Here is a 24,379-nt window from a genome sequence, read left to right on the forward strand (position 1 = left end):
GCGTGGCGATGCGCGGGGGGAAAAAGGTAGTGTTTGAGAAAGTAAACTACGGGAGCTGGAGAAGCGAGGTACCATAATAAGGCGGGAGGGCATTTCTAGACGCACCGAATCGACGGAGCTGCGTGTGGCAGACGCCGGTTCACCAACTTTCTCATTCGGAACTCGGTGTCGGTGACGATATGCGATATACGTAATGTTTAATGCTGCTTTTTTGAATTCTAGAGTTTTATGGTGCCAAAACGACAATATGATTATGATGCACGCCGTAGTGCGGAACTGAGGATTAATTTAGACCACTTGGGGCGTGCACCAAACGCACGGTGCAAATGCAGCAGCCGCGGCCCGGATTTCATTTCGGGCCTTCGGGTTTAGCGTTCGGGGCTTCTCGATGCGAGTCTACAGTTGCTGGCTTCGCAGCGTTGTCGAGCGCTACCGTGAACCACTACATTTATTAACTCTATGAACTCTACATAGCTACATCCATCACGCCAAGTTTAACACGCGTTGAAGATACCATCCGGTTTGCGTGTTGCAAGTGCTCACCCGACAAGTGCGAACAGTCGGAGTGGTAAATCTTTCCGGCGCGTCTTCCGGCAGATCGCGGATCGCTTTGGCGAGCGTGTTTCCCACCTAACTTAGACTGTGGGAGAGTTATAGCAGTCATATTACATCTAGGCATCGCCACGCTTGTAGCTGTGTGTGCCGAGTCTCTAGCCGGCAGTGCTAAGAAGTCTACGTTCACTGTCTTCCATGCCAATGTAGCCCGATTCGCTAAAGAGGATAGTGAGTACCGTATGCTGGCACGTCGCGCGCATGCGCTAGTGGGCTCCCCGATGTTGTCACATTCCGAATAGTCCTTCCAACATCGTCGCTCTCCGCGTTCTCGACCCTCCCCCAATACGTATTTTAGAACCTGCTTGTTTATTCGCTAATCACTGCGTAAATTTCACTAAGGTCCAATAAAAAAAAGGACACTGGGGTTCAGCCGCACAATATATGTCGACACCAGAGTGCGAGGTAAAAATCTGTTCACACGCAGCCCGCTGCATGCAGGACTCAACACGTAAACAAAGGTTCCAAGGAGTTCCGCACATCGGCGCTTCCATCCGTAATTGTTCGGAGAGGCGCACCGGTATACAAAAGCAGTCACGGATACTCACCGTGAGAAAGTGGCGGCCAGGACGTTGCAGTCCACAAAGCAGCGTGCGTAAAGTGAAATGGGTGGAAAAGGTGGGGGAGGGGTGGAAAGACAATGAAGAAGCTTGTCGCGAGCGTCCACACAATCGTCACAGTTCACCAAGAGGGTAAAGAAGGTCACACTCCGCACAGCACACGGGTCACACGACCCGTTGCATCGTCTCTAGTTCGAAGCACGGCTTGCCGAAGCGATGCGCATTTGAGGAAGCCTCACCGTCGGTGCTAGAGAGATTAGATTAGGTGAGGCAGGTGCTTAGATAATAGGGCATCGGGAGTAAGCGCTGCGCGCGCGATATCACCCTCGCTTGTCACGATGTGCAAGAAATAACGCGAGTCTCTCCCTGTAACGCATTAGCATTTTACGGAATACCGGCAAACCGGATACGTAGACATCTACAGTAGCGCTTGTGGCGCCATCTTGCGACGTTGAGCTCGAGCACAGCGCACAATACGAACATAGCAATGGCGGGTTGTGCACTATAGCAAATTTGTTCGCGAAGAAAAGCGTTGGCAGCAACATAATCACGGAAGTACAGTGACTCGTTTCTTTCGAAGAGAACATCACGAAGCACAAGATAACGCATCGGACACTTCGTGGTTCAGCAGATGGCCGCAAGATGACGCCACCAGTGCTGCGGTTTACGCCTGTCGCTCCGGTGTTCCTGCACTCAGTAAACAAGCAATACGTTCGCGGATAGGCAACCACGGAGCGTCACTTGTCCGTAGCCGTATTATCCTACATGGAATACGTACCGGCTTATCAGAGACGTGGATGGCAGTGCAAACGATGGTAACATCTGGTGACAGTTTGTCTAACCATAACGCCTTATAAACGTTTTCGTGTAACTGAATGTTCTCGCCGATTGAGAATTACGAAAGAACTGTATGTAAACGACTATATCGCTGCCGACGATTTAACAGCAGCAGCTGAGTAGAATACGGTTGGTCATTGCCATGACAAATCTGAGCACTGTCTGGTTAAACTGAGCGCCACTAGGTGGCGATACGAATGCGGCAGCTCATGCCCGATTGATAGGAGCGGATCCGTTACAGGCATATGTAGCGGTACAAGGTAGATACAGAAGTTTAAGGGAAGAAAAAAAAAATTACCGACGATTACGTTACTTCCTAATGCGAAATTTGAGCGCAGCAAATAAGCTGTTTCACCTTTTCGATAGATTGAGGCAAAGAAATCGAGCAACACATGTATGCGCTATCACAGAATTTTTTTTTTATTTTTCACACGTATTCCTTTGACAAAGACTCCACTAACAGTTCTTGACAGTCATGAAGGAAGCTTTGTGGTCGGAGAAATAGACTGATATATGTTCGACTTGGTACACCAATGCTTGATTCTCAAAGACGAGATCTATACAAGTGCCTCGCGAGGTTGTCACAGCCGTGGGACGCGTTACGAGCGAGAGGAACGGGATGTTCTCCCGCATAAGTGTTAGGAAATTGCTGTTTGTCTTTATGTCAAGCCGCCACCGATCTGGCTCTCTGATTGCCACCGGACAGGGCGAACGGCAGCGGCAATTTCGGCTCGGGCGGTGCACATATACAGATCCGCCGCCACCGATCTGGCTCTCTGATTGCCACCGCACAGGGGTTGCATTGGAGGAGGAGCGAAGAAAGGAATTAAGTTCGAGCCGGCGCTTTGACAACCGGAGACTCGCAGGAAGAGGGGGGAGGGGGGCGGCGTGTACACCCAGCGGCAAACGATGGGGGCAGAAGCGCGCGCAGCAAGCGGACAACACGATAAAGGGAGGAGGGAAGAGATAGCAGCGACTGACTGATGCCGCTGACGCCGATAGTGAGTCAACCCCAGCTGCGGAGTTGGTTTCAGGGACAACGCCGCCGATGCCGACACAAACAATATGATACCCTCGCTTCCGCAGCGCTAAGAACCAGGTCTAGCCGTGGGAAGGTGGTCACGTATTCGTCGACGTGCCGGGGCCTACGTGAAATAACCGGCGCGTCGGCAACTGAAGAGCACCCTATCCGCCACACAAGAACAGGGGGGGGGACCCTTTCCTCCTCTTTCTGCATGGCGGCGACGGTGTTCTATGCAGTCACGTTATCTTGACTCTCTAGCTGCGTCAGCGGCATCCAGCGGTATCAGTCGGTCGCTGCTAGCGCTGGGGGGATGAAAGGGGGGCGGAGCTGGTTACGAGGCCGACGACAACGCCGACGACGACGCGAAACCCAGGAACGGACGCCAAAGAGCTGCGCTCTAAAAAAGGGATTAAGGGAATGCATACAAAATGCTAGAGTGAAAAACATGTATAGCATACTTGATTAGCTCTAACAGGCATGGTGACCATTTGTCATAGCCCCGTTTCAAAGGGGATGCTAATAAATCGTCATCACATTTACGTCATCAGTAAACCGGCATTTCGCGAATGGTAACACGTTTACGGACGGGATGAAACTTTCTACTTTCTAATCTCGCAGCGTGTGGCGATATATATATATATATATATATATATATATATATATATATATATATATATATATATATATATATATATATATATATATATATATCAGCTACGTTCTGTCGCAGGCTACGCGCTTCCAAGATGTCGCCGACACTGCTTTTTTTCCCCCCTGGCTACGTGTCATTATACAACAGTAATAAGGCGACAGAAATACGCGGGGTGGGCCTGATAGAAACCTGACGAATGATGCTAGCTGGGCCGACTCGCCGGAAGCACATTATGATTATCGAACGCATGTTCCACTGGCCCTGGCAGACTGATACGTGTTACATCACAGATAACCTGTCCCATGTGACACATTCCAGTTACGCCACAGCATACACGCTGGCTCTCGACGGCAACGCATTTATTATATACAGTCAGAAGCAACAGCTGGTTTTTTTTTTTTTTTTTCGTCTGCATTGTCGCCGTTGGAGAGAGGCCGTACTCTACCGCAAGCACAATAACAACGAAGAAACGAAGCCGTGCATTTGTTCAATGAGTCTCTGTAGCGACGTAGGCCTTCCTTTCTTTTTCGCAATGGCCCTGCGCAATAGAAAGCACGAGCTCTTGTTTGTTTGGTTCTGCCGGCAAAGGAGCGCGTTTTCCAACCGTGCAGCTGCTGCACATGTCACATTTTTAGCCAGCAATGTGGTAAAAGTGCGGACCCATGTGCGGACTACATAGAGTTTCTCACTATAATACCTAGAGGGAAATACGGCGCGCCACCGCCTATGGGAGTTTCCTGGTGCTCTGTGCCGTCATGGGAATGACGGTATATGCGTCCGCAAGGCTTGCGTTGGTTGGTGTTGTAAGATGCTTCGTTTAAAACGTGGATATGGCTACACAAATAACGTGTTCTTACAAGTAAAACCTTAATAAAAGGTTTTCCTTCATCCGTATTACACCTTCCAATGAAGTTTACTCGCCTAAAATGCATAACCAAGTGAAGAAGAGCGAATGCGAATCTTGTCGTCTGTCCTCCAACTTTAGCGGCCCGCTGATACTTCTTTACGTTTCATACAATTGTAGATGCAATAACAAGTTCTCGTAATTGAACAAAACATGTTTTGTGGAGAAGCCCGATTTTCCATCCTACTAAAAAAAAAAAAAAAGTGGGTCTGTATGCACCATACCACAAGTCGCATGTATTCACACGGGTTTATACGGGACCGTACGATTTTTCATAGAGGATCCCACATGGCCACATGCAATTATAGATTCGGGACGTTAGTTTATTTTCTCAGTTTTCTTTTCTTTTTTACTTTCTTTTCCAGCCGGTATAGCAGAAAGGCGCTTGACGAAGCTTGTCACGTCACACGATTCGTCTTCCTGGTCTGTTGTTTCCTGCGCTGCTTCGCGTTTTCATGCCGACTTATTTTTTTTTTGTTTTCCCCGCCAAACTCCGCTACACATAGTACGAGTATTCAATCTCTTTTTTTCTTCCTTTTTACTTTAGTTTTACCTAGTTTCGCAATATTGCTTACTGCCGATATCTTGTCTGTTAATTACTTCATCCACTTATACCTGTATATCATTATTTATCATTACTGCAATTGTACCGATTGAGCTGCTGTTGCTTGCCAAATGAACTGTTTATGGTAACCATGAACAGGAGGTCCCCATTCAGTTTTAACTATGGGACCTCCTTCTGTATACCACTATCTGCATAGTATTCTTATCTAATAATAAACATTGATTGATTGATTGATTGATTAATTAATTGATTGATCGATCGATCGATTCATTGATTGATTGATTGAGACCACGCGGCCAGCATGCCGTGCACGCAGCATGCAGTAAGCCAGCGCCCTACCGTCCAGCAGGTCCTCCATGGCGATGCGCACCGCCTTGTCGAACGCCCGGGCGTCGGCCGACGTCTGGAAGGTCAGGCCGAACTTGTGCTCGCCGGCGCGCCAGTGGTGGAAGGTGGGCATCACCTTGTTGTACGTGAAGTCCCGCCCGATGGCGCACGACAGCAGCACGCGGGCCTCGCGCTCGCCCGTGATCTGGTAGCAGCAGGCGCCGGCGTTGTTGGGCGCCGGCTGCAGGTCGCAGCGCTTGCGCACCGACACGCTGCTCAGGCCGCCGCCGCCCAGCGGCACCCAGCCGCCCGTCGAGTCGTCCCGCGTCATCACCTGGGCCCGCACACGAACCAGGCAGCCGCCACTGCAACGCACAGACAGACGCGAGAGCTCAGCAACCGATGCGCATCGACAAAGAAGAAAAATTGTCAGAAGTATATGTATATATGTAGCGCTGTGGTGTTGAGCTTCGTCTCTCTGACCTGTGGTTCCTTGCGCGCCTTAGTTTCTCATTTGCTTTATTATCCTTTTCTCTATCTCACCTATCGCATCCCTTTGCCCCTCCCCCAGTACAGGGTAGCCAACCGGAGATAATCTCTGGTTAACCTCCCTGTCTTTCCTTTGCCTTTCTCTCTTTCTTTTAGTAGCACTGTACCAACAAGGCTAAAGCTCTCGTTGAAAGAGACACAGAAGTGGTTCGTTGAGAGAAAGGAAAGGTTGGCGATATATCTTCTGCCAACCTTTCCTTTCTCAGCGCTCTAGTTCTGACAATTTTCATTTTGAAAAGGCACTACGTGCGTGCACATACACCCTACACCATTCTATAACGAGTCATTGGTCATGCGAAGGGGATTTACCAATTGAAGACAAGAAATAAACGAAACCTACAATATGCATGTGTTTTCGCAGTTAAGCGTCTTCTCAGTGAGGGCAAAAGAAGGTTTGGCATCAACAGCGACAAGCAAGTACACAAAGGCGCGCTGTCACACATAGGTGGTTACGAAGCTTTTGGGCGTCTCGTCGGTTACGAAGATGAAAGGTGAAAGAGGAGGCTTCCGCAAAGAAGGATATCCCGCAGGGACCCGTCACCCCCCCCCCCCCCCCCCCGCCTAAAGGAGACGTCATGAGAAATGCCCGACATCGGAAGGCGGCTCGCACCAGAGTCCGTAATCACGTATCTTCTCGTTCGTATACTAACTACGCCACTGGCCCGCCGTCTTCGCTCCTCGTATGTTCGTCGTCGCGGTCGTCTGCCGCCTTCTCTTGCCGCCAGGTCTGCCGGTACGAGCTGCCTTGCGAATTCGGGACCATAACTATTGTGTCGTGCGTTCCTTGTAGAAATGTCAGCGCAAGCACATCACAAAGTAGACCGCAGGTGGAAGCACTGCTTGCGAACAAAGTCAACCGCGTGTCGTTATACTCGTGTTCTTGCCCGGTGTCTCACACCAGCGCTAGTACTCGCTTCGGCTCTTTTGGCGCTTGCCTTGTCGCCTATCGATGACAAAGCTTCGACTTGCAACCCAACCTACAATGATAACAAACGCGCGGTAACAACACGCACGCTCGTCACCAATCAGTTTTATTCGACCCAAACTGGAATATTCGTGCGTTATTTGGGACCCGTTTACCAAAATCAACATTAACGCCCTTGAAAGGATACAGAGAAGAGTCATACGTTTTATTTTTTTCCAAATACGGCCGAGAAGAGTCCAGGCGAAAAATAATACGTCTGAAGTTCCTTTACTCCTTCATAAGCCGTAAATTTTCTTTAGATCATGTAGTCCATACATAGCTCTTTCTGCATCCAGGAAAACCCCGCCATTCCCACCCCCTCGCTCTGTCCCCTTACGTTGCCAGGACAAACCCCTTAAAATTTCCTTTCTTTCCTCGAACTATAGAAGAATGGAGCCTCATCCCTTTCCATCACCTGAACTCCCCTGAATCAATTCAGACTCATATTATTAGTATTTCCTAAATAACATTGCTGTTTTGTGTTATATTGTTTAATTTCCTAAGTTTTATATATTGCAATTCCGCCTTGTGTACTGAGTATTTTTATGTGTTACCTTGCCCCTCCTGCTTGGGCCACACGGCCTGCACTATGATGTAAATAAATAAAATAAGATCAGGAGACGGGTAAGCCACGTTAAAGAAAGCCTCTTTACTGTCTGGTATAGTCGCCTCACCCCGTAAACGTAAGAACTCGTTAACGACAAAACAAAGAGAACACAGCTCTTTCGTTGCCACGGAGAGGCGCGAGCATAAGAAATGAATCAAACGCGCTTGCTACAACGGGTACGCTCAGTATTTCACTGAACAAAGGTCCGGGCCGAGAAGACACTCAAGCATAGTTGCCATTGTGTGGCCACGCGCAGCGAAACTACGCTTGAACAAAAGAGAAAGACGGCGCATTTTTCTTCCTTAAAACGAAGCATTCCGCCATGTAGTGAAGCTGCTTTTCTGCTCTGGAGAGAGAAAGAAAGAGCGCGAAAAACAAATTTTAATGATATGCTCGAGTGTTAGCCGCGCTGATCGCCTCGCATGTCAATCCAGGTTGCTGGGTGATAAGTCTACTCTAGATGTTGCAAGCAAACCAAGGAATAAGAACTGCGTAAACGCTCCAAATTGTCCGGTGAAGCACAGTGAAGCTACGTTCTAACGAAACCCGAGGGTGAAAGAGCGAATCGCTTCTTGTTCTCACTCGGCCGCATTTCACTGTATACGGCCAGGCGGCGCTGACGCCACCGCCATTTTAGAACGTTCCGGCGCAGCGGGACTGAGCGGGAACAATGCTTGTTCCTGTATTAACAATGCCGAGCCTGCAGCAGTTGCTCGCCGCTGTGTCACGCGAGGGACTCGTCGAGCTTCCGCGCAATTATTATCATCACCTTTTTTTTTACTCGAGGCGCAGTAAACGGTCACAGGTGTGCCTTCATGCTTCACTCCCGTTACTGTAATGCGACGGCATCCCGAAAACCTATTATTCGATGATCACCTATCAACTATGGCAGGAGTTCGCTCACCTCGTGGTCACGTGTGAGTTATTACGCCATTGCGATCTGCTGGTGCCTATACCACCTGCCGTCTGCGAATGTGGAGCATCACCTGTCGTGAACCGAAACACAACAGCGCAACGACTGCGTCTGCTTTGCTGCTCATAAGCAAGATACATCTAATACCGTATGACATATCATGCAGCCGTCTTCATAGAACTCACTAAACACTGAACATAGCTGCCGCAATTTAACCACGCACACCCAATATATACCTACTGCATTTTGTTTATTATCAAGTCGCCGACACGTGTTATTGGTTGCAAAATATAAATAAATAAATAAATAAATATGAACGAACAGTCGGTCTCTTTAGAACCACCCCGTAGAGCGCAGTGTGGTGAAGAAGAGCAAGCGCAATCCAGCGCCCACAGCTTCAGCTTCGCAACCGCCGCCGCTCCTCCAGTCACGTGCCCCTCTACGTCACATCACTCCGCTGCTCCTCTGAAGCGCTTACGAGGACACGTCGTGCATTGGCATCGGGAACTAACCCCGCGCCTTTATTCTCACTGCCTCCAGGACTGGCCCGTGTTAAAAGCAGGGTTACAATAACACCTACGGCCCAATTCTTATCCGTATAAAACCGTCGCATTCGTACACAAACGCAATGCTGCAAGGGTGTTTGTCAAAGCATTTCGTACGACATTGGTCATCTTTAATGGCATCGGAGCCGTAATAAAACGCATCGCCCCCATTGTAGGTCGCGTCAACAACGGCTACTTGCGGAGTATGAAGTCGCCACAGGGTTTCGCGACCACATTCGTAAGACTTTCTCCATCAGGCATCTACAGGTATGTGTATATAAAGCTTACAGAATGTTTACGAAACCCGACAATTGTGTCTTCCCTTTAATGCGTGAGTCAACACACCTAAGAGGCCCTTCGCGGTTTTCGCCATTCACATTTGAACCGCCGCTACAACTCGAACTAGAGGGCGGGGAGGAGGAGGAGGGGGTAGAAGGTCAGAGGCGAGCTCACCACCTCTTGCGACATCTTTCGTGTCGGTGCCCCTGCTTTAAGATCGAACTAAACGGGCGTACGCGAGAAGAAGAAAAAAAAGCGTTAATGCGTTATCGCGGGATCCTGGGAGGACCACACTTCGTTGAAACAGCTTGCACGGCAAAAGAATGCGAAAGGTATGGACGGCACAACAAGAGCTGATAACAAAACTCCATTCGGAAAGACGATCATGATGTAATGGAAGAATATAGATCAAACGGCTGTTTAAAGATGAAGTAATTCATCGGAAGACGTCACACAATTGGTCAGATACTAAACGACGACCAGACCACTATTTCGTCCGTCTATACCTCGCCCATGCTATCGTTTGTTTGTGACTCGCAAAGGCACTCAACGAAGTGATAGTGCGTCCGAACACTGCGGGAGGAATGATGACTTAGTTGCTTTTACTAAATATTATGCACACTACAGTTCTCTCCCTGGCCCAATATCTTCTCTGCCTGTCCTTTACTCCAACCAAACCCCTATTCTTCTCCGCTAACCATCGTTCAGGCTCTCGATTTAGACGGTTACAGTGCGCATCTCAGCAGCATTTTCCTTCCTTCCTATTCCTCGCTCAGTTCAATAAACAACCCCTTACTAACTGTCGTCTGCTCTGTTACAGAGATAAACGCGTGTTCACGCTCATCCATATATAGTTCACCGTTACGCTCTTCCGGACGCTGTCAATTTCCTGCATGAGGGCGCTGCCGAACCAATCAGAGATGCCGTAACAGCCCTGCGAGCCAATCAATGCTGACAAGATGGCGGATTGGACTATGTCGCTGAATTTGACGGCGGAGTGCAGAATAGGAAACCTGCGCGCGACGCCTGTGCCATGTTGTTCTTGATCCTTCACCTCGCTCTTTCGTCCTGCGGCCACGCACTACGTAATGTTTCAGGGTGTTCCAGTAAAACGCGTTGCTCGGCTAGTTGGTGCATTGCATCAAGAAAAACCAGCAAAAAAAAAAAAAAGAAAGAAAGGACGCACACAGGAAACATAAAAGAAGCCTCTTTCCTGCCTTCTTGTATGTTTCCTGCGTGCGTCTTTTTTTTTGCTGTTTTTTCTTTATGTTTCAGGGTGTACAGACAAGCCACAGGTCAAAGAGCATTGCGTCCCCCTAATATAAAACTCTCTATTAAATGCACAGATGATCCGACACCGTCGCCGTCCGCGTCGACCAGCGTGTGACACAGCGATCCCTTCTTCAGAAGGCCAGTGACGCGAAAGAAGAAGAATAATGTTTATTTACATGTTCGTGCGTGTTCTTGTATTACATTACACGGTTTTGTGGTATCGTGTGCAGAGCTTCGCGTGTGTTCGTGCTCTGTGTTCAGACTGCATTCTTTTCTTTTTTCTTTCCAGGCGCTTCTTTTGCGATTTCTGTGCTTTAAAGTGCCTTTTTGTGATTTCATGTTGTTTTGTCATGCCAGAACGAGCAGTCAGCGCCACCTAATAGGGCCAACCCCTCTTATAATATCATGCCCCCCCCCCCCCAAAAAAAAAGAAATACACGACACCGTCAAGTAAAGTATTCCCAGCGAAAGACGCCGCTCGCTGAAAGCAAATATGGAAAAAGAAAAGAGAAAAAGAGAAAGTCTCCCAAAAGACGTGATCCGCGCTACAAGGCCGAGGGGTTCGAAGGAGGAAGAAGAGAGAGAGAGAGAGAGAGAGTAGCTCGAAAACTTCTCCGGTCACACTTCCGGTGGCGCCTTCTCCCTTTCCCCCCGGAGGGGCTGCCTGCCCATTTTAGCAAGAGCGCGACGGCAACGGGCCTTGCGAGGCGCACGCGTTCTTTGACGCCGTTTTCACGGGCGGCATCCGTGCGTACTTCCCTCCTTGGCGACGCCAGCTCCCATAGAGCTTTCAACGTAAGAACTGCTGGGGGAGTACCTCTGCCGCTGCAATCATTAAACAACCACGGGAATGATGGGTACAGAAGTCGTTGTGGCTATAGAGGTTATTGTGCCGTCATGCATTACGCTTTCGTCCTTCTGACGCAACACTTATAACGCAGTATTTATAACGCAATGTATTATGGTCTCTTGTACAGGGGTCGCGTGAAGAGATTGAAGAGCACTTCGGCTACTCCCGTTGCTCAATGTTATACGGAAAAAAATGAATGAATGAATGAATAAATTAATATTTCGTTCCATGTTATCCATATGCACAGTCACAGAGTTTATTTGGAGACAGAAGGACGACGTTCCGGAAAGTAAACCTACGTTTTGGAAAGCAAATCACTCCTATGTATGGTGGCTGAATCACCATGCTCGCAGCTCCCGCAGACACAAGCGCTAAAGTTCTCTATACCAAAAAATGAAGAAAAAATCCTGTGCTTAACCATGGCCTCCGAGATCAAGGGCCGTCGCGGGCACGTCACGCATTCTCGGAGGCCATGGCTTAACGTACCGAAAACGCGCAATGGGATAAATGAGAGGGCGCCGTGTAGTGGGCGGCTCCGTATTAATTTTGATGACTTTAGAGTTCTTAACGTGCAGCAAAGTACGTGCAAGTGCGCAAGCGTTTCCGCCTTTCGTCCCAATCTTAGATTCTGTAAATGCAAATTAGCAAATGAAACTAAAGAAAAGAACAAAGATCCCGCGCGCACTTGCAACTACTGGAAACAGCCAATTCCATTGGTTTGTAGTTTCGCTAGACAGTAGATGGGGTCGAGTACTTCCGTGGCGGTATATAGGGATGGTGACAATCCACTTAATCCATTTACTCGCGTCGCCGCGGTTGCGAGTCGGACCCACGACCTTTAGCGTTCAGCAGCAGAACGCCATGGCCACTGATTTACGGCGGCGGGAAATCCCTTCTTGCAAGTTTTTGTTTAAGAAAGAACATAGAAAAGAAAACTGTACAGAAAAACATCTACACCGAAGCTGCAGCCTCTACTCTTTACCCTCCCCTACCAGCTTCTAACGCTCCCCCTTACTCGTACACATTGGCATTGGAGAAAAAAAAAATCGCTACGGCTGCCGAAGTAGGCGCCTCGCGCGGCGTTTCCGCCGATTCCGGCTAGGAAGGACAGACAGGCAGGCACCCGGATTTTCGCTGCCTACACCGTGGAGGAGGCGGCGAACAGAAAGGAGACGAACGCGGCCGCCTGGTTGTTCTCTATCGTATCTCCCAGCTCTCTCCCCCCCCCTCCCCGCCACCACAGCTATAGTATAGCCCCCCCCCCACTCCTTCCCGCTTCGTGGTCTGGAACTTCCTGCCTTGCTGCAAGTGTCTTTTACCCCCGTTTCCGAGAGATGCGGATGCGAGCGCGAACGCAGGAGAAATGGGCGTCGTCGCCACCGCCGACGGCTCTTAAAAGAAATAGAAATACATAGAGGAGTGTGAGAAAACAAAAAAAAAAGCGCGGCAAGAGTAGAGAAAAAAAATAACGATCATCCATATACCATCTCACGAAATCCGTGCACTGTAGAGTTGAAGCTACCGATCACGTAAGCTTATGGCAAAACACCGAGCATGCGCCCACGCGACAAAAAGGGTCGACCCCCGTACTTTTAAAGGCACTGAGAGATAATAACCTTTAATTATAAGGATGGATCAGTCGCCTAAGGAGATGCGAGGGTGAGCAGTAAGAATCGTAAAGCAAACATAAATCAGGAAAGAAACGTACCTTAGAAAAGCTGAGCGTTCTCCTAACCACCAGCCAAACTTCTTCAGGATTCATTAAAGAGCCTCTCTCTCTCGTGTTCCTAAGTACGCATATCAAGGACGTTTCATCCACGAGTATGCCAACCTCCTGGTTCGCTTAGACTCGGGTGAGTACTTTGACGCGAGGAACAACGAATACCAGTGTAAACGTACTTCCTAAGTTTTATTTCTAAACACTGACGACTATTTGCCGAGAGCGCGAAATTGTCGATATTTTTTTATTTCTGCGGTCGGTACGTGCTACCCAATCCCGTGCGTGACACCGATTCCGATGGACGGAAGCGTGGCCTCCGAGACTGCACTCGTCTTTCAAGTGCGATCTCGAATGCCACGACGAAAGGTAATCACATATATATAGTGCGCTCGTGCAGTTATCTTTGCTATGAAAGGTCTTTCACCTTTGCTCGTCTCAACATGGGTTTCAGTCTTTCTTCTCCTTGCATTCCTTCTCCGTACACCCGATAAACCAACCACTCCGGCAACGCCCAGCTTTGCAATCCCGGATAGATTTAGCGGCGCAAAAAATGGCCGCGATTGGACAGTGTAGCACAGTACACAGGCCGTTTCCCGGATCGAGTTTCTGAAAATCGTGCGATCCGACTGTCACTGCACGTAACTAGGTGCAGAAACCGGTGCGCACGGGAAATAAGGGAATGCACCAGGGAGGCGAAAGGGTGGGAGTGGAGGAGCGGGGGGGGCGAGGGGGATTAGAAGGAGGGCGGGGCGGCATGCCGAAACTGTGCCCTGGGATTTCACGGAAGGATGAACCACAAGTTACCACCGCACCTCTTACCGAAGGCCGCCGAAATACCTCAGACGAAAACGGAAGCAGAGGGACCCCCCCCCCTCTCTCTCTCTCTCTCTCTCTCTCTCGTTTTCGTTGCTCTCTCTCTTTCGTTTCAATCCCTCGCTCCCTTACTCTGTTCTTTGCGGCAAGCCTGCCGGCAACGAACGTGATGCTGCTGTCCACCCTCAAGCAAATGTCCCGAAAGCACAGCACGGTAGCATATACAGCGCGGAAAATAAAAAAAAAAAAAATATGCGGACAGTCTGCGACACAACTATACATGTTTTATATAGCACACGTTCTCTTTCCCTAAAAGACAGAAAGTACAGGGAATACCGACACACAAATACGGCCGCAGTGCGCAACATGAAAGTGTTGCAGGCATATCGCAAGACTGTAGTCCTTGTTTTCTTTTCTTCTTCTTTTTTTGTTTTTAAAGAGATACGTTTCTTCTGTAATCTGAGCGCCGCGCCGAAGTATACTCAGGCGGCTTGAGCACCAACGCCGACAAAACATAAGCAGCACAGCATTCGGAGGCGTGGGCAAATGAAAGAAGCCCAGAAACGTCGTCGTGCCATTCAGGTCATCTCCACAGGCGCCGACTTCGTCGTGCTGCCGAGATACACGTTGGCATGATAAACAGATCCAGCATCTCAAGCAGATTTAAGTCGCGCCGCTGACAAATTATCGCCAGACGGTTTCTAAATTGTACTTTCTCACGGCTCAACTGGCCTGGCGGCCGCAATATCTTACGCTGAGAGCGGCTTAGCGGCGGTATTGCAGGCAAGAGCGTCACCGCGCTTCCTCAATGCTCCCCATTGCAGGGCTATCTATGCTCATTCCCGGCGATAGCCAACTGATCCTGCGTTGCGTGAACAGACCTTATCCGTCCTATGCCTCCAAACTTGGTAAGTCATCAAACTGCCTCTGATAGCCTTGCCGTCCCCGCCAGCGTCTGTCTTGCCTCGGCACTCATTCCGTTTACTAGAACACCCACTTCTGCATATCACACCACAGCGTGCCCAACTTCACACATTAATCTCAACCAGGTGCATTAATCTTCACCGACTGTGCCGCTCGCTTTCCTCACCTTCGTCACACCATTCGCCAACATCTTCCCCACCCGGCAATATATGTCGTTCCTCAGCGCGGAGGAGCAGCCTCGTGTCGGATCACTCGGGCAGACCTCTCCACCTTTTCTCTCGTTAAAGTTTCTTTTTTCTCACCATCTCTCTCGACGCGCGCGTGCGCGCACACACACACACACACACACACACACACACGAGACCAACTCGAACGGCAAGGCGTGGGCACGACGCGGCTGTATAGAGAGACGATGCCGGTTGCCCCCCTCCCTCCTTTTCGGAATGCTTCGTTCGCGGCACAGCCGAAACCGCGCGCCCCGAACGGCGGCGGGCGAAATCACGCGGCGCGGCTTGAGGACGTGCCTGGTCCCGTGCCTCCTCCGCCCACGCCACGACTGACGCGTAGGAAGCGTCACGTGAGCGAGGCTCTCGTGGAATAGAGGAGATAGGGGGAGGTGGGGTAAGGAGGAGGGGGGGGGGGAGTTGTACCCCGGGGAACTACTTCTGCCGCAGTCGCAAGAGGGCGCCCGTCTACTACTGACACTTTTTCTTCTAAATTTTTTTTCTTCTGCGTTTTTGCCCCTCGTACTGCGGGCCCCGCCGCCGCATTCCGTCGGCGAGGCAACGGAATGCGCCGAAACGTCCAGACGTGCACCGCTATATCTCGACTCGCCTCCTTGCGTACGTTGCAACCTCTCCCTCACTCCGCCTTCCCTCGTCCTCGCCTGCAAGAGTTCACCGTAGCCCACATAGCGATAGGAAAGTAAACGTGGAAAAAAAGAAGAGATAAAAGAGCAAAAAGAACAGAAAGAGTACCGTTTCCTGCTTTTTTTGCGCCATTCGACACTTCAACACCCTGCAAGAAGCGGCGGCAGCTGGTGCTGCTAGCGAGTCGTCGGCAATACAGAAAGGCTAGCACTGGGACACACAGAGGAAAGAGGGGTAGGGGGTGGGGCGGCGGTGCCCGGGAGAGAGAGGGCAGGAAGTTTGCCTTCTGCTACCTCCCGCTGGTATTCGCTCAGGAGCTTACTGGTAAAGCCTTGCGTTATTACTCATCGTGTAGGGGAAAGCTTCGACAGGAATGCTTTGAAGCGTGCAGTGTAAGTTGAAGCACGCAGCAATTTTATGCTGCTCTCGAATGACGGAAATCGCGAGTCGTGTAACTGACGTCCTGCCGCATGATTCGCATCACGTCATATGTTATCCATCATCGAACCATTCAACGGAAGAAGAGAGGGAAATCCACAGATAAAAAAAAAAAGAAGAAAGTGGGGAAGGGGGGATGGGGGGGGGGTCCCTTGGGAAATAACTAGTAGAGAGAAAACACTCAACATTCAATGTTCTACGTTTTCAGGGTTTACATGCGCGTTTCATTTACTCTCCCACTTCTTGTTACCTTTCTGGCGGTGATACTAGTTCTCTCAAAACATGTCCTCGGAAATCGCGCGCGCAGGTATCTCGAAGGCCATGGTCAAATCGGGCTATAGTTATCTCGCCCCTCCTCCTCCCCCTTTCGTCCAGTCGACTTTGCGGTAACTCTTATCACTGGTCTGAATCGTACGGTGTCGAAGGAATTGTCTGCGACTGCGAACATCCATCGTCAATGGCGGCCGTGCAGGTGTGTCCACAGCCTTTCACAATGAGAAAACATCGCCGTTTCGGGGCCACTGGCTCCCGATAAACAATGCCTCGTGCGATCTCGACAGAGACGCGAGCGCACGCATCACGCAGATTAGCCGCGAGTATATCTGCCGAATCAACATTGCCGCTGAGTTCTGTTCGCCAAGGGGCGCGGCGGGAGCGTCTCCGATCGAATCTTTCCGATAACTGCTGATGTGACATGCGCATGCGCTCACGTCACATGATCATGACGTCGTCATACGCACGCTCGACGTCACGTATCTCGGTTCCTTATGCCGGCAGAATGAGCGGATGCTCCCCCTAACGAATGTTCTGGCTGGCCACGTGTCCACTCAGACTCCCACGTACGCTCGCTAGCACACATATTCACGCCCACTCACGCTCGCCGACAGTCACCCGCGCACTAAAAAAAAAAAATCACCCGTCGCTGACTTTAGTTCGTATACATACTCACGTTAACAGGCACTCGTTCCCGCTCATGTTCACGTCCACTCAAGTTCATCGGCACCCACTCCCGTTCTGATTCACGCTCGTGAAATGTGTGCGCGGCGAGTGTGAGTCTGTGTGCCCCCGTGAGCGATATACGCCGCCCCGTGTATCTCACGGCGTGTTTGTCGAAGTCAGAACGGCCGCCTGGTATCGCTCTTATCCGGATGAGGGATAGAAGAATCTGGCGTAACAACGGAGGGGCTCGAGTCTTTTTTTTTTTTTTATCAGCAGCAGCCACATCAAGCCAAGAGACAATGAAACCAAAGAAACAAATCACAGGGAAATATAAAATGCTCTATTTAATCGAAACGCAGAGCTACTAGAGAATAGGGGGGAAATGAAAGTAGACGGAAAGGCGCAGTGTCGCCGGTGGGAGTCGAACTCACAACTTTCCTATTAGGCTTGCGATGCTGTGCCAACTACCTGCATATACGCAACGCACGATGAACAGGGACAAGAGAGAGAGAGGGGCGGGGACACCCTGGCCTGCCCTCATCTACGTGCCCCCTGACCCCCCGCCCCGCCCCGTCTCCCTCCATTTCATTTTTCGCCCTCGTTTATCGTGCGCTACGTATAACAAGGTCAATACTGCGCCAACTCGCCCAAACAGCTACCATATCAATTGAGCTGTACGGCAGCGTTGGTAGATCAAGTGGAGAGGACGTTCTCCGTGACCTACCGTCCAAAGAACCGCGGAGAGTCCTTGTCAAACAATGTTTCGAAGTCACAATCGGCGACTGACGTGATCCGCAATCGGGCTCCTCCCGTTTCCGAGGCTCCCGTGAGCACAGCCGGCGCACCGCGATTCTCGGGAGAACGAGAACCGCCGTTATGCGTTTCCAAATCTGCGCGCCTTTTAGAGTTACGAAATGAGGGCAGACAGCTACAGGTCCTGTCCTAGCTCGTACATGCGGCCTTAAAGGTCAGGTCCGGTCACGCATGCAGTCGGTTTCCAAACTTTTGAGGCCGCATGTACCTAAGTGCTCAGCTATGCCAAACGCAATTACACGGAGCGAGTGGCTGTCGGCGCTTGTTGCGCCGCCTCACTGAAGCGCTGGGGGGGTTCGCATGCGTCACAAACGCTCTCGCCCTCATCGTATACCCCCGAATGCATCTCCGTCCGGTTTCTCTAGCGCCGGCAGCCAATGCGCATTGAGTATGTCGAGCTCGAATCGCTCGGCACCTTTACGTGTGCGCATGCACGCGATGACGGGAGCGTTGCGCTCCCTCGCTCGTCGATAGCGCAAACATGCACGGAAAATATCTACAAGGTTGTTGTCGCAACGCTTCCTCCCGCACTTCCCGCGATTAACCGGCCACACGCATCGAACTCTCTCTCTCTCTCTACTAAGGTGTCCTATGTTCCCACGATTCGCACACACGCAGAGGAGCATGCGATGCAATGAGAACTGCCTCAAGAAAAGTGCTGCGTGCGCCGGCAGCGAATACAATTGCGACCCAGATACGAAGTCTCGACGGACGTTCTTTTGGTGGACACCGTGGGATTCGGACAAGCCGTCGGCTTGTCTCCACGCAACCGCCACGTTGCGTGGTTACACATAAAAGGTACGGGCACGTTGTCACAGCACCTCGTGACTTGGTAGTAGATGGTGGCCTTGTGCGGTCTCTTTTGAAAGACGGGTCAATGGTGAGTGTGCTAGTTAATGAGCGTTCACGTTTATGCGTATACCGGCACTATTTTTTGATGTGCAGAATTTTTTTATCGCTTTATACTGAGCGCAGTAGTAGTAGTAGTAGTAGTAGTAGTAGTAGTAGTAGTAGTAGTAGTAGTAGTAGTATAAACCTTATTTTGTCCGAGGTGGAGTTTAGTGAGCAGGGGAGTGGTACTGCACGCAAGATCTTTTTTTTTCCCCCTAATGTCGCAACTGCACAGACACCGACTTTTCTGGCAACGCATCCTGCGACTGGACTTTCACGAGCAGACGATACGGCGCGTCCTGACAAAGCACGTTGTATGGAAGTCACGTGACGCTTGATTCCATCCGCTATCTTTACCGCTGCCCTTTTTTCTGTTTGTATTTTCGTTTGCTTACAAGACATACCCACTGGAGCTTATTTTCGACTACAGCTATAGCCGGACCTTCGGTGGCATATATTCCTGCCCGGGACCTTTCTTCTTTTTTCGTACTTCGCCGGTTTTTTTTTTTTCAGAGATACTGTTAACCCTATATTGAGGGTCATTCTACATGCATAAGTGTACACATACGCAACCACTTATATACATATATGTATAAAGTAAGCAATACAACCAAACAACAAGACCAGAGCTGAAGCTCCGAACTAATCCTCAGAATTAATGACATAAATGCACGTCAAGTAAACGCGTGAATTCAGAAACGTCATTTGTATTGACCACACCTTTCGGAAGGCCGTTACATGCCTGAATTGCTTCAGGAAAAAAAAAAAACATAATTATTGTTTGTTACAATTGCTAGTATTATTTTCTCTCTTTTCATTTTGCACGGTAAACCGAAGGTGTCGCACATGGACGGCAACAGCGAAGATTTAACATTCCGGCGTTCTGTGACGCATCCGCCGCTCCCGAGGAACTGGGCCCATATTCAAGAAATGCTATTTCATACGCTAGGACTGTTCGCAAGGCAAAATTGCCGCCAGTATAACAGGCGGTGGACATATCGCTGAACGCGGTCGTCGAATGGCAAAGGCCACTTATAAAGAACGAAATGCTCTGTGAATTCTGCCCCTCAGTTTTAAGAAATCGCCGTCGTGTATTTATTTTATAGAACCAACATTGTTCGCAACGTTACTTGACATAACAGCAAGGGAGACCTATCATACATGGCGGGTCTCCCTTGCATACATGGGAAAAAAAATTAACTATAAATTATGGGGTTTTACGTGCGAAAAACCACTTTCTGATTATGAGGCACGCCGTAGTGGAGAACTCCGGAAATTTCGACCACCTGGGGTTCTTTAAAGAGCACTTAAATGTAAGTACAAGGGTGTTTTTGCATTTCACCCCCCATCGAAATACGGCCGCCGTGGCCGGGATTCGATTCCGCGACATTGTGCTCAGCAGCCCAACCCCAAAGCCACTGAGCAACCACGGCCGGTAAAATAAATATAGTTTAGACAAGGTGGAGGTACCGGGGACCGAACCCGGGGCTTTGCGTACATGAATAAAGATTGGTAGATGATTAAAGACCATACATGGGGATTGGAAGAATGGTGGAGGAAAAGTTTAGGAAACGACAAAAACAAAGTTCGCAATAGAGAGTCAGAAAATTTGGTTATGGGAAGTCGTCATGTTTTCTTTTTCTATTCTTTTTTAAACCTAGGTAGGACATTACTCAGTATAATAGCAAGAGCTTGGTGGAGCGACCCACCGCCCCGTTCCAAAGGGGACACTCATAACATCCATCCATCCATCCATCCATCCATCCATCCATCCATCCATCCTACATGAAAAAGCTTAATACAGACTGCGAAAACACTGAGGAACTTTTGAAGCAGCGCGACGACAAATATGGCCCACATACGTGCAAAACTACTCTAACAAGACCTCGCCTTCCGCGGATGCCTGCACAACCCGTGACGTCATTTTATCCGGCGCGCTAAGCCGATCACGTGTGTTGTTCCTCAGAGTCTGCGTGCGTCCGGCAGGATCTTCAATAAAGCGTAACCAATCCAGCGCGATTTCGTACACACAGCAGATCAGGCATCGATGTTGCCATATAACGCTGCCTGCCATCTGTGCCGCGTGAGCAGTGGGGAGTACATGTGTTGAAATCTCGAACGGTATACACGTGATTGTCAGGCATATACGTCTATCGGAGCCCTTTATTCTATCTCGGTGTTTACGTGATCACTGCGTATGTTGTTATAATTATCACCCAGGAGCTGGAGCATGCCAGGCGATCAGCCAGGCTTAACATCTCCGGCATATCGTTATATATATATATATATATATATATATATATATATCTTGCAATCTTAGCGTAGTTTGAAAAAAAAGAGAAACTGACTATTTCCTGGTCCTGGGCGCTGGCCGTGAGACGGGAACTTTTGTGACTAGTATATAGTGCGCGCGACCCAGCATGGTTGTCACACAGTTTTATTTGCTCCAAGCAAAAAAAAAAGAAAAAAAAAAGATAAAAGAAAAAGCAATCAAACCCTGGGTTGAACGAAATTCGACTATAGCGAATAACTTGTCCGTACAAATGCATTGGCCTTTGCGCTACACCCGGTCGCCCAGAGGAGACGCAGACGTGAACGGCCGGGTTGGTGGCGCCACCTGATGGTGCCGAGTTTAACCAGTGACGACACAACGCGCTATTATTTCAGCAGCCGTGTCTATTCTAACTAGCTGCTGGTGCGAAGCTTCGGTAGCGACGTAATCGTCAACATGCAGCATTTTTGTTTTCCTTCTAGTGCATCGACAACAGCCTCCCCCCTCGCCCTCCTCCACTTCCCTTCAGCTATGTGACAAACACATCTCTAACACGCCGTCGTTGGGCAAAGCGTCACAAGATCTCGCTGACCGACGTCCTGTGACTGTTATATTCCATTGTCTTTTGTTCTCTTCGCGTTTCTTTTTTTCTAACTATTGGATCACAACGCTACTGCAGTCCACGAATCCAGTAACCCGCACTCCGGTAACTTCCTTATATTGCGGATCTCGTATCCCGCAAACTTTTCGCGCCGGCTGCACAAATACGCGCCGACGAGCGCGCCCGGACACATCCCGGACGCAGAGGCTTGACGGACGCGAAGGCTCGCGATCGCCTCTCGTCTTCTAGCGAGGCGGATGCCGGTGATGGCAGAATCGCAGCTACAAAGAGGGGGCCTTGACAGCTGATCGTCTCGCCGACGACGAACCGAGCGAAGGAGGCGCAAGCGAGGCGGCTACGTTTGAAGGCGATTTTGCCGCCCCAAGCAAAGTGAAATTATTGCGTCGCTCTCCGCTCTGGCACCAAAGTTAGGCGTATTGCGTTGTGAGAAGGATTAAAATAAAAAAAATTAGCCACCTCTCTGTGAGTCATTAGCTGTTGTAATGGCAAAAAAATCATAGCGCATAGGTTTCCGGGTAACAGCGTATTGTCTCGTGAACAATGGGCCATATAGGGGGACTTTGTAAAAAGGCAATATGGTATGCAGTATGCATCGAACGGATTTCAACAGTTGTCTGTTGCCCGCTAGCGAAGCGTGGTGAGGGGGCGACGGGGTCAACCAGGCCCTACCCGAAGTGGCCGTCTGTTTGACCTGCTGGACGAATCGTCCTAGAAGCCAAATCGGATAAAGCACACAGTTTAGCCATTAGTAGTAGTAGTAGTAGTAGTAATAGTAGTTAGTATACAGCAGCATATCAGTACGGAAGCGTAGCCTATTCGCCGCGATCGCTACAGCCCGAGAGTGGCGGTTGTTTTCATACCGCGCGGAGCCGGCTTCGTCGTCGTTCGTTCCCCAACCGCCGCTTCTACGCTCTCCTCCTCCTCCTCCTCTCCTCGGCGCACCATCAGCTGTGCGCGCGCGCGTCGTTGGCGTCCATTCATCCGTTCCTCGTTCATCCATTCAAGCGGCCAGCCGCAGCAGCAGCCAGGCTAGCAACGGTCTTGCGAGGGAGTTACGCAGGTTGGTGGAAGGGGGAAGGGAAGCGAGGCGACGACTGGGCACGGCCATTCTCTGGAACCGCCTCAGTCTCTCTCTCTTCCTCGTACGCATTCTCCTTTTCCTCTCAACCTCTCTTTCCGCTGATGCATTTGGCTGCGACGAGCGTCCTTCTGCGCAGCAGCAGCAGTTCCCGCCGCCACTTGCCATTCTTTTTTCTTTCTTGCTTTCTTTGATGGGTGTGGTGTGACGCGGGCTCGTAGAAGCGGCAGCAGCCAACGGAGCTGCGCTACGTGCAAGATGTGCCGTGCGTGAGCCCAAGCGAGCAGCTGCGTTCCCCCACCCCCCTCCCTCTCGCCCCCCAACGCAGCGACGGCAGCAGCACCGTCGAATAGAAGAGGGAGAGAACGCAGGTGAGAAGGAAGGCGTGCCGCTTGGTTCCTTTATTCGATGTTTTTTTTTTCTTTTTGAGTGGATGAAAACATGTCATCGGTTTCAGGCGCGCGCGACAGTGCAGCACCTGCGGCAGCGCGCGATGCGCCAGTCTTGCGTGCACACGGCGACACAGCTCACCCACGGAGCGAACTTCGCGGCGTCTGGAAACGTGTGTTCATTCGTACGGCGCGACGCGAATAACGGGAAACACGCGCACACCGCAACATCTAGCGCGGACGGGTGAAACACTGAAATTTCGGCTCGGTTAAAAACGGCACTTTAGTAAGGATGCGGCATACGGAAGCCGGCGGCGCACGTATGGCCGCCTACTCGCGCTTTCACACTATCGTGCGCTTGCGAGCGCGTCCACCCCCCCCCCCCCCCCACCGCCGCCGCTCTCTCGCTCTTTCGCTCTACGCCGCCTCATAAGGCGCACATTTGTATATAACGTTTGCACTGACGTCATCGAAGCTGCAATCTTGCCACCCCCCCCGCCCCCGACCCGCCCCTTACTCGCTTTCTTTCGCTCGACACCGTCTCATAAGGCGCACATTTGTTTATAACGTTTGCATTGACGCCATCGAGGCCGCCATCTTGGGCTAACAGCGCAACGAAGATGCTGCATAAGCAAGGAACCGGACGGCACTGAAGGCGCGTTTTGTGCCGAGCGACGAGTCGAATACAGTCGACAACCTGGTGAAAAATTATCACCGTCAAAAAAAAAAAAAAAGTATGAGCGATGAACATGGTGCGCTGACGTCATCGTGGCCGCCATTTTCGGACACTAGCACGGTGAGAAGCTGCGTCCGCGACGTCACGCGACAACTATCTCTAACCTAGAAATGAAGACAGCTAGCCGATCGGGGGCGCTGTGCCTCAAGTTGCCGTATCCACCAAATCTGCTCCGTCCACTCCATACCCTTTATTTGCGCTAGAAAGACGCTTGCGTTCGCTGGTACCGTGAGTTCGACAGGTTAACGTCTACCGATGTAGCCATGCAATGCTCCGGACAACACCGAGCCTTCGTCAGGTGTACTCGCATAATCATCACCGAATCAGTTGCACTTCTTTAATATATGACTGTAGATCGTTCGGCGACACCACGCAGGCACTTTGCTAGCGCTCGAGGGACGTTTTCCTAACTCGG

At 50.3% G+C, this 24,379-nt stretch overlaps 1 protein-coding gene across 2 annotated transcripts in view; it reads right to left on the minus strand.

Moving 5' to 3' along the window:
- The window catches only part of Spred (Sprouty-related protein with EVH-1 domain), a 147,512-nt gene that overhangs the window by 13,868 nt on the left and 109,265 nt on the right, over positions 1 to 24,379 (minus strand). For both annotated transcript variants that reach the window (XM_075698885.1, XM_075698886.1), the window contains exon 2: positions 5,494 to 5,846. In XM_075698885.1, the coding sequence (XP_075555000.1) occupies positions 5,494 to 5,846 (353 nt within the window). The remainder of the gene's footprint in view (positions 1 to 5,493; positions 5,847 to 24,379) is intronic.

This window comes from Dermacentor variabilis, chromosome 7 (assembly GCF_050947875.1).
Source record: "Dermacentor variabilis isolate Ectoservices chromosome 7, ASM5094787v1, whole genome shotgun sequence".
Classification (NCBI taxonomy): Eukaryota; Metazoa; Arthropoda; class Arachnida; order Ixodida; family Ixodidae; genus Dermacentor; species Dermacentor variabilis.